The sequence below is a fragment of the Barbus barbus genome, assembly GCF_936440315.1.
Source record: "Barbus barbus genome assembly, chromosome: 44".
In the NCBI taxonomy this organism is placed as follows: Eukaryota; Metazoa; Chordata; class Actinopteri; order Cypriniformes; family Cyprinidae; genus Barbus; species Barbus barbus.
The window spans coordinates 5,588,622-5,604,226 of NC_136722.1; the positions used below are offsets into that span (position 1 = coordinate 5,588,622).

At 38.1% G+C, this 15,605-nt stretch overlaps 1 protein-coding gene across 1 annotated transcript in view; it reads right to left on the reverse strand.

Moving 5' to 3' along the window:
• Positions 1 to 12,983, reverse strand: part of gpr158a (G protein-coupled receptor 158a) — a gene marked incomplete at both ends in the record, with an annotated part of 112,343 nt that extends 99,360 nt beyond the window's left edge. The window contains one exon of the mRNA XM_079406478.1: positions 12,139 to 12,983. Within this exon, the coding sequence (XP_079262604.1) occupies positions 12,139 to 12,983 (845 nt within the window). The remainder of the gene's footprint in view (positions 1 to 12,138) is intronic.
• Between the last annotated feature and the right edge of the window lie 2,622 nt (positions 12,984 to 15,605).

Sequence of the window (15,605 nt, forward strand, 5' to 3'; positions counted from 1 at the left end):
TTTAGTCAGCCACCAATTGTGCAAGTTCTCCCACTTAAAAAGATGAGAGAGGCCTGTAATTTTCATCATAGGTACACTTCAACTATGAGAGACAGAATGGGGGGAAAGAATCCAGGAAATCACATTGTAGGATTTTTAATTAATTAATTGGTAAATTGTAAAATAAGTATTTGGTCACCTAAAAACAAGCAAGATTTCTGGCTCTCACAGACCTGTAACTTCTTTAAGAGGCTCCTCTGTCCTCCACTCGTTACCTGTATTAATGGCACCTGTTTGAACTCATTATCAGTATAAAAGACACCTGTCCACAACCTCAAACAGTCACACTCCAAACTCCACTATGGCCAAGACCAAAGAGCTGTCGAAGGACACCAGAAACAAAATTGTAGACCTGCACCAGGCTGGGAAGACTGAATCTGCAATAGGCAAGCAGCTTGGTGTGAAGAAATCAACTGTGGGAGCAATTATTAGAAAATGGAAGACATACAAGATCACTGATAATCACCCTCGATCTGGGGCTCCACGCAAGATCTCACCCCGTGGGGTCAAAATGATCACAAGAACGGTGAGCAAAAATCCCAGAACCACACGGGGGGACCTAGTGAATGACCTGCAGAGAGCTGGGACCAAAGTAACAAAGGCTACCATCAGTAACACACTACGCCGCCAGAGACTCAAATCCTGCAGTGCCAGACATGTCCCCCTGTCCGGGCCCGTCTGAAGTTTGCTAGAGAGCATTTGGATGATCCAGAAGAGGATTGGGAGAATGTCATATGGTCAGATGAAACCAAAATAGAACTTTTTGGTAAAAACTCAATTCGTCGTGTTTGGAGGAGAAAGAATGCTGAGTTGCATCCAAAGAACACCATACCTACTGTGAAGCATGGGGGTAGAAACATCATGCTTTGGGGCTGTTTTTCTGCAAAGGGACCAGGACGACTGATCCGTGTAAAGGAAAGAATGAATGGGGCCATGTATCGTGAGATTTTGAATGAAAACCTCCTTCCATCAGCAAGGGCATTGAAGATGAAACGTGGCAGGGTCTTTCAGCATGACAATGATCCCAAACACACCGCCCGGGCAACGAAGGAGTGGCTTCGTAAGAAGCATTTCAAGGTCCTGGAGTGGCCTAGCCAGTCTCCAGATCTCAACCCCATAGAAAATCTTTGGAGGGAGTTGAAAGTCCGTGTAGCCCAGCGACAGCCCCAAAACATCACTGCTCTAGAGGAGATCTGCATGGAGGAATGGGCCAAAATACCAGCAACCGTGTGTGAAAACCTTGTGAAGACTTACAGAAAACGTTTGACCTCTGTCATTGCCAACAAAGGGTATATAACAAAGTATTGAGATGAACTTTTGTTATTGACCAAAAACTTATTTTACACCATAATTTGCAAATAAATTCTTTAAAAATCCTACAATGTGATTTCCTGGATTCTTTCCCCCCATTCTGTCTCTCATAGTTGAAGTTTACCTATGATGAAAATTACAGGCCTCTCTCATCTTTTTAAGTGGGAGAACTTGCACAATTGGTGGCTGACTAAATACTTTTTTTGCCCAACTGTATCTGTTTCCTGTCTTTTTCTCTTTCTTCCTCTCAGACAGACACAGAAGGTGCAGTCATGGAATAGCCTCTGCTCGCCTTAATTGAAGCCTTGGCCAAGCAAGTGTGCTAAATTTTAGCAGCCGTGTTCATCAAGCGTCACAACGCCACATCCTTCGGCCAAGGTCAAATAGGACCTATGGCTCTGTACTGCCGTTATTAGCTCGCAAGACATTAGCTGTTATCATTTTGTGTTGATGATGAAAAGCCTGATGATTATTGTGATTAGTAATAAATTGACTGTAATTACTGTGGCAGACTATGTGACATCGGATTGTATTTCAGTCTTCCCTGAGATTGAAATGAGATCTGGAGACGCTGACAAGATCTGTTGAGATTTTTTTTTTGTATCTTAATCAACAATGTTCAACCAAGACATCTATATCTTGTTAAAATGCACAACATAATTGTAAACAATTTTCTCTGACTTCTCAGAGCACATTAGCTTGCTTGACTAATACATTATAGAGTGAGAAGTAATACATAAAATGTTGTAATTTACTTTTTATACTTTACAAATAGGACTAATTCTTAATTTTTTTTAACAAATTGTTATCAGTTTATTAAATGCACTATATTTATTATTATAATTTACTATTTTTATTATTTGTTATAAATTAGAAATTTTGACAACCCTGCAAATAACATGAACATACAAATAAATAGTTTTATGGTAATGTCTTGTACTTTTGTGCTTGCAATTGTTTACGCTGTTGAATGCTTAAGCTACAGTGCATACAGTAAGGTAAGCATTTTAGAAAATATCAAGGTATACAGTATTACACAATTCAATTCAATACTGATTAACTTGTAAAAATTTCATGTAGGTCTGCATGTCAGTTTTTTTCTTAAGAAAATGACTATTGCTGCACACCTAACAGGGAGACCCCTCATTTGGTACATTTCAATAATATTATAGATTAACAGCAGAGACTAAACTTTTTATATTCAAATGCTATTCATTTTCAGATATTATAGGCTAATCATCTTCATTTACAGTATTTGCGTCATCTAAAAAGAGTTGTATCCAATCATTTCAATAACACAGGTAATTTGCATATAAACCTAACTTCATGATCTACTTATTTAAACACACATAAATAATTAACCATAAATAAGCTCCCTCTAGTGATTTTTTTTCTGCTAACTAATGAACTATAAACACTGAATAACTTTCCTGAGATAACCTTACTTTAAGTGCCATGTTCACAAGCTCTAATATTTACATAATTTCTGGGGTTGAAGCACTGATTGACCTATTAGATGAGAGATGGTACATGCCTAATTGATACATTTATATTTACCACACTGTAAAAAAAAAAAAAAGTTGAGCCAACTTAAAATTTTAAGGCAACCAGCTTCAGCAGAGTTTTGCATTTTCTCAGCTTGTTGTTTTAAGTTTATACAACAAAAAGTTGAGAAGCTCCTACAAAAATGAGTTGAGATAACTCAAAAATCTGCTGAAGCTGGTTGCCTTAAAATTATAAGTTGGCTCAACTTTCTTTTTTTTTTTACAGTGCATAAATCAAGAAAAATAATATTTTATATTTGCTTTTTCTCACATTACAGTGCCAAACAATTTTTTTTTAGTTTTCTTTTTGTCTATCATTAACAGTGCCCATAAAATCTACTATATGTTATTACTCTTACATAAAACTGACATTGTACATGCATAATACTGACCTAACAACAGTTTAACATAAACAGTTACCAAAAGTGAGTTGTCTAAAACTTCAGAAGTTTACATTGGATGATTTTCTTTTTTTCTTATGACTAGTTCCACAATGTTCTGGAATGTTCCAGAAAGCACAAGAATATTATACAGAATGTCACCGAAACTTCTAGAATGTTCCCATCCTTGCTAAATATCTTTAAAAAAACATGCAAAAATAGTACGAAAACGTATCTGTAATAAACTGATGTTTCATAATTAATCATAGAACTTCTAAAAATGTATCTGACCTAAATATATAACAAAATATTGATGCTGCTACATGAAAATAAATAGTGTAATAATGATTAGCACCACACAATTACATAAGAAACATTTAAAAAAAATAAGTTAAACAAATTTTTGTTACATTGTGTTACCTTTGGTAAAGCTACACTTGAGACTGATGAATTCATTTAACATGAGAACAATTAATTCTCTCCTCTGTCCCCCTCCTCCACCTCCCACCACTTCGATAATCGCTGACGACTTTGCCACTTTTTTCACAGACAAAACTAGAACAATCAGTAACCAGTTCTCAACTCCACAAGACCTCCAATCAACCACATCCACTGCTCTAACTCCCATCTTCTCCTTCTGTCCCCTCACCGAGGCAGAAGTATCCAAACTTCTCCTCTCCAGCCATCCTACAACATGTCCTCTCGACCCAATGCCCTCACACCTTCTCCAAACAATCTCTCCCACACTCTTACCGGCACTCACACACATTATCAACACATCTCTCCTCACAGGCATCTTCCCCACAGCATTCAAGCAGGCTCAGGTAACGCCACTGCTCAAAAAACCTGCATTAAACACTTCTCTTTTAGAAAACTACAGACCTGTCTCTCTCCTTCCATTCGTAGGGAAAACACTCAAATGAGTTGTCTTCAACCAACTCTCACGGTTTCTTTCACAGTACAACAAACTGGATGCTAAACAGTCAGGTTTCACGAGTGGCCATTCAACAGAGACTGCGCTACTCTCAGTCACTGAAGCCCTGCGAATTGCAAAGGCTGATTCCAAATCATCAGTCCTCATTCTGCTGGATCTTTCTGCTGCTTTTGACACTGTCAATCATCAGATTCTCCTGTCTACCCTCTCATCACTGGGCATCACTGGGATTCCATTTCACTGGTTTGAATCCTATCTCACCGGTAGATCTTTCAGGGTGGCCTGGGGAGGGGAGGTATCCAAACCACATCAACTGGTCACTGGAGTTCCTCAGGGATCGGTTCTTGGACCCCTCCTCTTCTCCACATACACTACACCACTGGGTCCCATCATACATGCACATGGCTTCTCCTATCACTGCTACGCCGATGACACACAGCTCTATCACTCTTTTCAATCAGATGACCCAACGGTAGCTGCACAGATCTCAGGCTGCCTGGCGGACATCTCGGCATGGATGAAAGAACATCACCTACAGCTCAACCTGGCAAAGACGGAGCTTCTTGTCTTCCCTGCCACTCCGACTCTACAGCATGACTTCACGATTCAGTTAGGCTCATCAATGATTACCCCATCAACTTCGGTCAGAAATCTTGGTGTAATCTTCGATGACCAGCTGACCTTCAAAGAGCACATTGCAAAGACTGCTCGATCCTGCAGGTTTGCACTACACAACATCAGAAAGATCAGGCCCTTTCTGACAAAGCATGCTGCACATCTTCTTGTCCAGGCCCTTGTCGTTTCTAGGCTGGACTACTGCAATGCTCTTCTGGCTGGTCTGCCATCAAACACAATCAAACCTCTACAAATGATTCAGAATGCAGCAGCACGACTGATCTTCAACGAGCCCAAAAGAGCGCATATTACACCTCTCTTCATCTCCTTGCACTGGCTACCAGTGGCAGCTCGCATCAAGTTCAAGACACTGATGCTTGCATACAGAACTACCACAGGCTCAGCACCCTCCTACTTCCACTCACTATTACGAACCTACATCCCCTCCAGAAGTCTGAGATCTGCTAGTGAGCGACGCCTTGTGGTACCATCACAGAGAGGCTCAAAATCACTCTCCAGAACATTCTCGTTCACCATTCCTGGCTGGTGGAATAATCTTCCCACCCCTATCCGGAACGCCGGATCCCTGTCAATCTTCAAGCAACAACTGAAAACTCATTTCTTTCGGCAGTACTTGACTTGAAAAAAAAAAAAAACCTTAATCTTTCCCTATATCTTTCTCTTCCTCCCTTACTAGCTTGTACTTATTTGAACAATGACTGAGACTTGGTGTTACGAGCACTTTCTCTGTCTGATTGCTTCTTCAAGATGAATCGCTTCTTGTATTCCCCAATTGTAAATCGCTTTGGATAAAAGCGTCTGCCAAAGGACTAAATGTAAATGTAAATTAGATTAAAAAGATGCATTTTTATTGCTTAAATGAGACGCCAATTTTAACCTATATTTGTAGAAAAAGTGTACTTTTATCATAATGAATCATCTACTCCGTTACACAGCTATCATCAGTGGTTACAGTACAATTGTCTTCTTACAAACATTATTATAAGAAGCATTATTATTATTATTATTTATTCTTAGGCTATTGTTAGTGTTGGCAAAGGTTAGTCAAACGACTTGTGTAATAAGTCTAAATTGCATTTAGTGATTACCATCGCAATGACTGTCATAACAGTAATACCATGTCACATAGTGGTGACCAAGAGCCATCTGCTCTACTAATCCAAGTTAGATTATAATCCCGTAATGTCCTCAAATATATCCTTTTTTTTATTGTATAATCCTGTTTGTAGGAATGAAGCAAAATATCAGCGATCGGGCCAAATAAGATAAGACATGTCTTCGCTGGATGGCACCCAGACGATGCAGTTAATTAGATCTCTATTCTGAGGACTATTTTGGGCCCTGTATGTCCAAACAGCTGATCAGAGAGAATAGCAAACGATGTTGCATTCCATTTAAAGCTGGATGTCAGATATGATATCTCCTAATTCTGGATGTTTCATTGCTCCATGGTTTGAAAATACAAAATATTAATCCTACACTGCAATTACTAACTGATTTAAGCAATGTAAAGTAGTTTTGGTGGTATAAATGAATGTATATGCATTGAGTCAGTGATAATTAATAATATTTCTGACTGAAATAAATCCAGGAAATTTAGATATTAACATTTTCAGATGTTTGATTATCAACAAAGCAGTCTTCAAATCGTGAAGGCTAAAAGTCGCTATGCAAATCTAGCATTATTATCAATGAACAATCATTTACTGTGACCCTGCAAAGTTTGCTAAACAATTATTTGGTTGCTGCAACTTATTCCTTTACTGCAACTGCTAAATTGGTATTTATGTAATGTTATATAACACTTCAGTTAAAATTCAAAAGATTTAATTTAATTAAAATTCATTCATTTTTACAACAGACGCAGTTAGTGTCAGTGCTGCAAAATCAAATTGTATTACAAATGCATTTTAACATATAAATCAAACTTTAACATACTTAGTACATATTACAACCAAATACTTTAAAAGAAAATACTCAAATATGAACGGAAAATGTTTTCCAATGCTTATTTGCAATGTTAATTGCAATTTAATGAAAATGTATTATAATTTAAATTTATATTAAATGCAGTTGAACTCTAGAGTGCTTTTCTGACCCACTTCAGTCGGACTAAGTAATCTTTATAAGTAATTTCATAATTATATTATACTTATTTTGTCTCATGCAAATACTGCCGAATACCATAAAGACGTTATGGTAAACTAACATGCAATTTCTTTTGAAACTTGTATATCACCTACTTAAATATATTTGCAATTATACTTTTATAATGAAGAAGTTGCAATTTGGTACATTTAAAATATTTTAAAACTGTAAATATAGTATCAAAAAACACCTCAGTCAAAATTATAATCTAGTACTTTGCATGTGCTTTCCCTTTGCTTAAGTCATCAGTATATATCAGAAAATATCTTATCACAGATGAAAACAGAAGAAGTTTACTAAACGTAAATTATTGTTAGGTTTGGCTTGTAAAGGAACAATATCTGAGGAGATAGTTTTTGCTGATGGGGTTGTGTAATGGCAGTGGGGTAAGGGGTGAAATGTGAGGGTACAAAGAGAAGCTGACATTAAAGATCGCTGGGCTGTCTGCTTTGATAACGGCCGACAGTACTAGACGGAATGACCCCAGTGTCACAGTACAGACGACAAGCAGGGCCTTGAGTCACATAAGCCAAAACTCGTCCTGTCAAACTAATGCATTTCCCTCACATTTCCCTCATTTTGTTTCCTTAAAATAGAAGCACAACATAACATTGAGATCATACTAAAACATAATGCTTCAGTGCACTTGATTTATTAAGAGGATGCTCTTAAGACCGTCTGCCATTCAGTAGACATGTGCCTTGAAGCTAGCTGAGGTTCTGTCGCTGCCTGAACAAATACTAAAAATTACTCTACGCTTCGTCCATCCATATTTCATGAAGTCCACGGCAGAATGACAGTTTGCTCTTTAGAGAGTATGTATAGCTGTCTCCTGTTTCATTGTGCAGGTTTTGTTGGCAAATTGAATTTTATCTAACTGTCTTCCTTTCTTTTTGGACTACATTAGCATAACAGCGCTTGTGGCGAGATCCAGCTTCGCGCTGGATGAAAAGAGGTGACATCCGTCTCCATGAGTTTTATTTTTAATGAGCTCCCCCTTTTTATGCCAAACTGAAATTCAATTCAAATAGAGCAGAACAGCAAGAAACCGTGTCCACGCTAATTCCAGCCAACACAGGAAAAGGATGGATCTTATTATTTTATATTTTAAATCTAATATTACAGTGTTACCGTCAAAATTGGGTGAGACATCCTTTTTTGTTGTCTGCATCAAATTAAACTTACAAAAGTGATTTTGTATACATAAAAATAATATTTCATGCAAGTAAAGTGTCTACTGTAATGTTTCAAATAACTTTTGTGAAAATAAAATGTCAAATTATGGGTAAAATAATGTTCCATCATTATTCAGCATAGCAGATATATTTATGTAAAGATGAAACAACATACTCATCATTGCCTGTACTTATTAAAATATAGAAAATAAAAGATTGTAAAACTAAATTGTATTACACTTAAAATGATTACAAAATGACAAATTGGTAAAAACCTAGTGGTTTGAAGGAGAGAGGCAAAAATTGGTAAAGATTTAAAATTAATTCATTTTGGGGGGCTCTTTTTAATATCATCTAATGATTATTGTTCTAAACATGCCTCACAGGATTTTTATTGTATAGACTATTGCTACACTAAATTACATTTTAGTGGATGTGTACTGTAAGTCATGGAAAAAAAAAATATTTTATTTTATTTCAAATAAATACATACAATGGAACACATCCTTATGTATGGCAAAATATTCTAATGTATAGAAAAATTAAAGCTTAACATGATGTTATCGAAATGGCGCTGTCTCTTTAAGACTACCATGCCAGTAGTAATTGGCCTATTCCAAACTCGGCCTCCCTTGGGCTCTTGGCAGGAGCTTGTAGGGCAGAGGACCTAGAGCCCATGTGGGTTATAATAGGACATTGTGGATTTGTGTATCCCCAGATGCCCCTGGCAGACTGGACAGCCTTAATAGAGTTCACTTTTCTCTCCATCCAACACCTCACTCACACCTGACAAAGGATAAAGATTGCATGCTATGGTACCTTAAGATCTATTTAATGTACAGTTATTTAAATACAAAATATGCAACGAAAGTACACTAAATAACTAAACGTATGAGAGGGCAAATCTTAATGTTACCCCATACACTGACATTCTAAAGAATTGTGAAGTTCTGAATTTTGGGGACAGTACTCCAGTGTGCAAATCAAGGTCTACATGGTAGCAGTCAAGGAAAAACTGAGAAATGCATTTCTAAAAGTTCAAAAGTAAATCTTCCATTACACTTGAGAGAAATCAATGCATAAATGCACAGCTACATAAAACAGCAGCATCTGTGAGAGAAAGACATAGCCTTCACCATACAGACAATTATTGTTGCTCATCAGAAGCCAAGAAATAAAATGAATTTCAATCTTCTAGAATGTTTTGCCACTGCGTGTCATTGTCTCATGAGCACTTCTCATTTGATAATTAGTCCTATACCAGACGAATGCTTATAATCAACAAACTCCTTTCCACATGATTTAAAACAAACAGCAGCCTCAGATGCTATTAATCTATTAATTTCATAATAATTGATTAAAACCTTCAGAGACCCCCAAATATTTTTTTACAAATAAAATTATTATTTTATTAATTAATTATATAATTATTATATTTAATTATTATAATTATTATAAAAAATATGAATTCATCAATATCATCTATAATACTACATTTTTGGAGAGTTGCACGACATGACATTTTACAACTTGAACTAACCTTTTCTTGTCATAAAACGTTGCTGTCTTAAGTTTATTTTCTTCATATTTCTATATGTCGGTTGCACCATAAGACTTTTAATTTCATTCTTTTTCTCTTCATTCTAATATCAGACCATTGTACCACACTGACAAAAAAATATCAATATAAAATTTTGCAAGAGATTTATTCAAGTCACTGTATGTATGAATTGCATTTTAATGTGTTTTTGAATATATTAAATTTGAATAGATCCAAACAAAGTAATGAACATCACATCATTGACCCTTGGGCCAATAAGCAGCCACGCAGAACAACCTAACAATACCCTAGAAACCATCAAACCACCCTAGCCATCCATATAGCAATGTGCATTAGAACACCTTAGTAACCACATAGCAATATTCTAGCAACCAGCCACAACACCCTCGCATTGTGGCAATGAGCATGTGCTCAAATGTCCTCCAAAAAAAGTACAAATGTGACCCTGGACCACAAAACCAGTTATAAGGGTCTGTTTTTGTTAGGATAGGACAATATTTGGCCGAGATACAACTATTTGGAATCTGAGGGTGGAAAAAATTCGCCTTTAAAGTTGTCCAAATTAAGTACTTAGCAATGCATATTACTTATCAAAAATTAAGTTTTGACATATTTAGGGTAGGAAACTTACAAAGTATCTTCATGGAACATGATATTTACTTAATATCCTAATGATTTTTGGCATAAAAGAAAAATTGATCATTTTGACCCATACAATGTATTTTTGGCTATTGCTACAAATATACCCCAGCGACTTAAGACTGGTTTTGTGGTCCAGGGTCACAAATATATTTATAATTCATCATACGTGTGCTCTGCATGTCCTTTATCTCAAGCTACACTAGATAATGGAACTTTTCAAAGTGAAGAAAGACTCGACTAGATGTAATTAACTTTTCGCCTGCATGGCCCAGACATTTCGCTACACAAATATGAGGTTGTCCGTCACAATAAGAAGTCTAAATTTAACATTCCGACACACAAAATTAATCTAACAATGTCTGCAGATGTATGAGAGGTGCCTCTAGTTGCTGTTGTACATCTTTCATTATTTATTCATTAATATATTGACTGAAAGGTATCCTGAGAATGAAGACTGGAGACATTGCGTTACAGAACACCCCTCCCCCCCTCCATTGCCCCTTTATAAATATGTGTAGGTGGCAGAGAGTGGGCCTAAAGACAACAGGATGGATCTACCTTAATGTCATGGCCAGCAAGTGTTTCAGAATTCATTACCCAGGAGATACAAGCAATCATAAGATGAAGCCTTGGCCAAATATCGACCTGTGCAGAGAGGTTACAAATTACAGCATAACTACTGAACAAACCCAGTGAGACACTGGCTTCCGCTGGCTCTCCTCATTTAGACGATAGACTGGAGAATTTGACGATGGCAGATATAAATGGAAACACCATTTTGCTATACGCAAGCAAATTGAGCTCGGTCCCTGAATTGTTACACACATTTAAAGCAATCACATAAAGGATTTGCCAGAAAGAAGCTACAGGACCGGTTACAGCTTTTAAAGAACAATTGTGGCTGTAAAATCTGAGTCCATGGTGCTGGTGCCTGTGGGATTAATTAGTAAACAGGAAACAGCCCTATTCCTGTCTCTGAGCTCCAGTGTTACTGGCACCCCTTAACTTATCTTTGAACAGAGTCGAGGATCCTTGTACACAACATCTCCACCACGTTAGCCTGATCAGTCTAAACATCTCCAATGACCGCGGTTGTATATTGAGAAGCGAGCTGATTGTTTGGGGGCCAAGAGGTTTCTTGCTATGCAACCAGCATTGACTATTTTTAGAAGCACTCTCTAAACCTGCAGTGATGGTTTGCCATACTAACCAACAGCATTCGTGGTATAAAATATAAAAACGTGAACAATAAGACTATGAAAAACCATTAGTTACTGTAACGTGTCAATTCTGTTGTAATAAATTGCTTTGACACACTCATCTCTAACCGATAACAAAATACTTCCACACTGAAATGCACACTGAAACATGTTTATATATATATATATATATATATATATATATATATATATATAAACGTTATACAAATACACCTGAATTAATTCTACAGTAATTATTTAATTTTCAAAATAATAAATAAATAAAATAATAATTCCTACTAAACAAAACATAATCAACATCATAATAACAGATTATGTGTGTATAGTCTGCACTGTAAAAATATAATTTTTCAAAATTGAAAATAAAGATTATTATATTATGTTTTACAAGAAAATTCTACTTTGAAATGCCACATATAATTCAGTGTTTTACTTGTGGTTTCTTTATAATTGTTTGTGAAATTTGGCAATTTCTGAGCAAAAACAGTTTCTAAGGCATACATTTTTCAGTGTGCATTATGAACAACTGAACAATCCATCCATGTTACCTGAAGTCTGGATTCCGGTTGGGTTTAAGGCCATAGAAGCCAGCAGACAGTGTCATGAGCCATCTGGGAATGAAATTCCCATTTTTACACTCCAAATACGGAGCTGACCAGTGAATCTGAGTTTTGTCGGTAATATAACTTTCTCCATTACGCACAGACGCGTCAAAAGAGGCAAAATCTTGACTCAGCACTCGTTTTTGGAGATGGGTCTTCTTTTTACTTTTATGCTCGTGGTACCACTCCGTATCAGCCGTTCTGTTCTTCAATACATGGTGGGCAGTGCTGGATAAATCCTGGAGGATGATCTCTCCACCTTCCCGTGTGGCCTGAAGGTAAACAGGTGGCCCTTCAGGAGGGGACTCGGTGCTCAAGGTGACCACTGCTCGATGGATCTTGATGTCTCCCTCCAGGATACTCCTGACCAGAGCGTGGTACCACTCCATATCGCGTCTGGGGCTGTGATCTCTGGACCTGTTCGTTTGTAGGATCATGTTGAGGAAGTTTGTGGCGTGAAGGACCGTGTCCAGGACGCTGCGCATGGAGTGATGCGCGCCTCCGCGCGTCCTTCCCCGCAACACCGCCAGCTCATATCTCCTGGAGCAGTTGCCGTGTTTTAAGGTGGAGGAATCCCCCGTGTGCAGAAACGCACTCACCACTCTGGGTACCTGTTCCTCAATCTTTTGCGCTAAACCCGAATGGGGCTTCCGGAGGTGCGCTTGCTGGTTGCCGAGCGTATTATAAATGGGCAGCTTTGCGTTTAGGTCCCGATCATGTTCCACATATCTATAATTTGATCCTATAACAAATCCCACTTGCAAGAGTAACGATATCCGGATTATGGCCATATCCTTCAAGCCCGCTCTTTTACCTTACCAGCTTCAGTTCACCAAATCTGATGCGAGAAATCACAGCTGGGATGAATCAAATCAGCACAGCATTTTCACCTGTGGATTGTCACGCATTTCTGACACCCGATTCCTGGCCAGAAGACAGTTATTGCATCGGTAATCCCCTTCCCCTCAGGTGCATTGGTGTTGTTTGTGTAAGTGATGCTGATTCGGTCTTGTATCTCCTTGCAAGAGCGCAGCAGATGTACAGGATTCCCGACGCTCTCCTCCCAATGTGATGCTGGACCACAACAGATGTGATCGAATGAGAGTAAGAGAGAGAGAGAGAGATAGAAAATCCTATTTTTCGGAGGCACGGAGTCAGTACTTCACACTTGGATGACAAACACACTCCGCCCTCTTTCGTCCACTCCAGTCTTAAAGCATGAGAACGGCAGAAACCATTTGCTATAACATCTAGTGAAGTCCGATTCGCTTAGGAATCGTTCATTGAGTCGGTTCTTTTCAACGAACTATTTCGCAAAACAGACTCGTTCGGTCAGAGCGCTCATACAGTTCTCGGCTTGCGAATCGGCTACACTGAACTGAACCGTTCGAAGGAACCGATTCGGGGAAATGAGTCGGACTTCCCAACGCTACTAACATCCCGTCTTCTTCATCACCTTATAGGGTTTAGGAAAGTGCCCTTGATTGGTGTATGGTCATTTCTGCTGTCAGTCATCTGACGGAGGGCGTGTTTGTAAAACTGAAGGAGCTATCCAGTGCTGAAAGGAGAAAAACATACATCGAAAAAAACAACGATTAAGGGTTCGGGTTTCGGTAAAAATAGACGCTCGATGGCCAGGAGTGCATTTATAACAGCTCGGCTATAAACGTAGCCTACTGCATAAACATTAACAGGGCGACGCTGTTTAAAAGGCACATGCGCTGAGATAAGAGGTTGAATTATGAGCTAAAATTGAGAAGTAACAATAAAAACGAATTGCTGTGGTTGTTTATCATAATAAACAGATCGCGCTCTTGTTTTCCGTCTGCGTTGTTTTTTTAATTGTTGGTCTATGGCATCAGTATAACGGATGTTTTTCGCCGTTGTCTTGTCTGGCTATTATTTCAAAACGTGCTTTAAAACCCCAGCGTAGCGTAACTTCGGTTTCGTTGCAGAGCGCCCGGTTGCGCTCTTTTTTTATATAGTGAGTCTATAACCGGCTTTGGTAGCGTTGCGTCGCGTCGTGTCGTGTCCCCCTGTTACGTTCTCGCCTGAAAAGAGTCGCGTTTTTCTGTTTTTTTGTTTTCAGTCGCCAGTCCAATTAAAATAGTAGCAAAAACGGCGTCTCGGGATAATTGTGTGATTTCCCATCCCGTTGCGTTCCGTCTGTTTGGTATTGAACGCAAAACGAGTCTTGACATACATCCGAACGCGTTCTCGCTCACAGCACGCGTCTCTTAGTACGCCGTATCAAGTTTTAAGCAGTTTCAAAACGCGTCTCCGCCACGCAAGAATGCGTCCTGTGCGAACGGTCCATAACGCTGATCTAAATACAAGTCAGTGTTGCGATTCCCATCAAGAATGACTTCTTGAATTAAACATATACAAGCTGGACCGAGCTGTTTGCTTCGAGGAGACATGGAGTGCGCGCACTGGGGGAAATACTGCAGTGTTGCGAACAGCACAGGATGAATGCATGCGATGTGAATCATGGTGCAATATGAGTCATCATCACCTCACGAGCGCTTAATCCAGATCTATAAACAATGAGATGTTCAGAACGAAGTCTAAACGCGTGCGTCTGGGGCGCAAATGACTCAGGCGACTAAATGAACTGAAATGGGACATAAGAGCAAACAATCGGTGATGCCACCAGAGGTAGCTACACGACTCAAGTTTACCAAAGCCCCTCATAAAAATTCATGTCTCTGAAACATATGTTCATGAATGGAAATACTTGTACATTATTAATAAATCTCAACCTGACACAATCATTTAGTGTTGTTTTAATATACTGATTTTAATATACTGATGTATCCAAGCATAACTTATCTCCTGATAGGAATTACATAAAAGGGGAACACGGGCTTGTTGTCACATGGGAAAGCACTATACACTATAGTCTTGTTGTATGAACCTAAATTAATTGTATAGAAATGTTATCCTTATTTAAATTTTATTTACAGAATGAACAATTCTGCAATTTTGGAATATAGTAGCTCTTGGGTAATTCAAATAAAGTGTTTTGTGTTTCATAGATGAAAAGCCAAATAGAGAAGTAAAATACAGAGGGAATAATTTTAGTTAGTTAGTTTGCTAGTTAGTTAGTTAATATTTCAAATGACAACTGCTGCAAATGTGAAGAAGCGATGTGTGTACTTAATGTAAATGCCTCTAATGTGATCATACTTAAAATAAAATAAAAAATAAAAAAACATTGTATGTAATTTATTATATTGCTTTCATTTATTTAAAAAGTGTTCATTGAAAAATATTATTTTCTGCATGACGAAATTTTCACAGTTTCCCCTAGCTGCTTGCCTGTGGCCAGGGAATGCTAAGCTAGCAGCTGGTTGTTTTTGCCAAGAAATTATTTTTGTACATGAATATAAACTGTGCCTATACACTCTGTC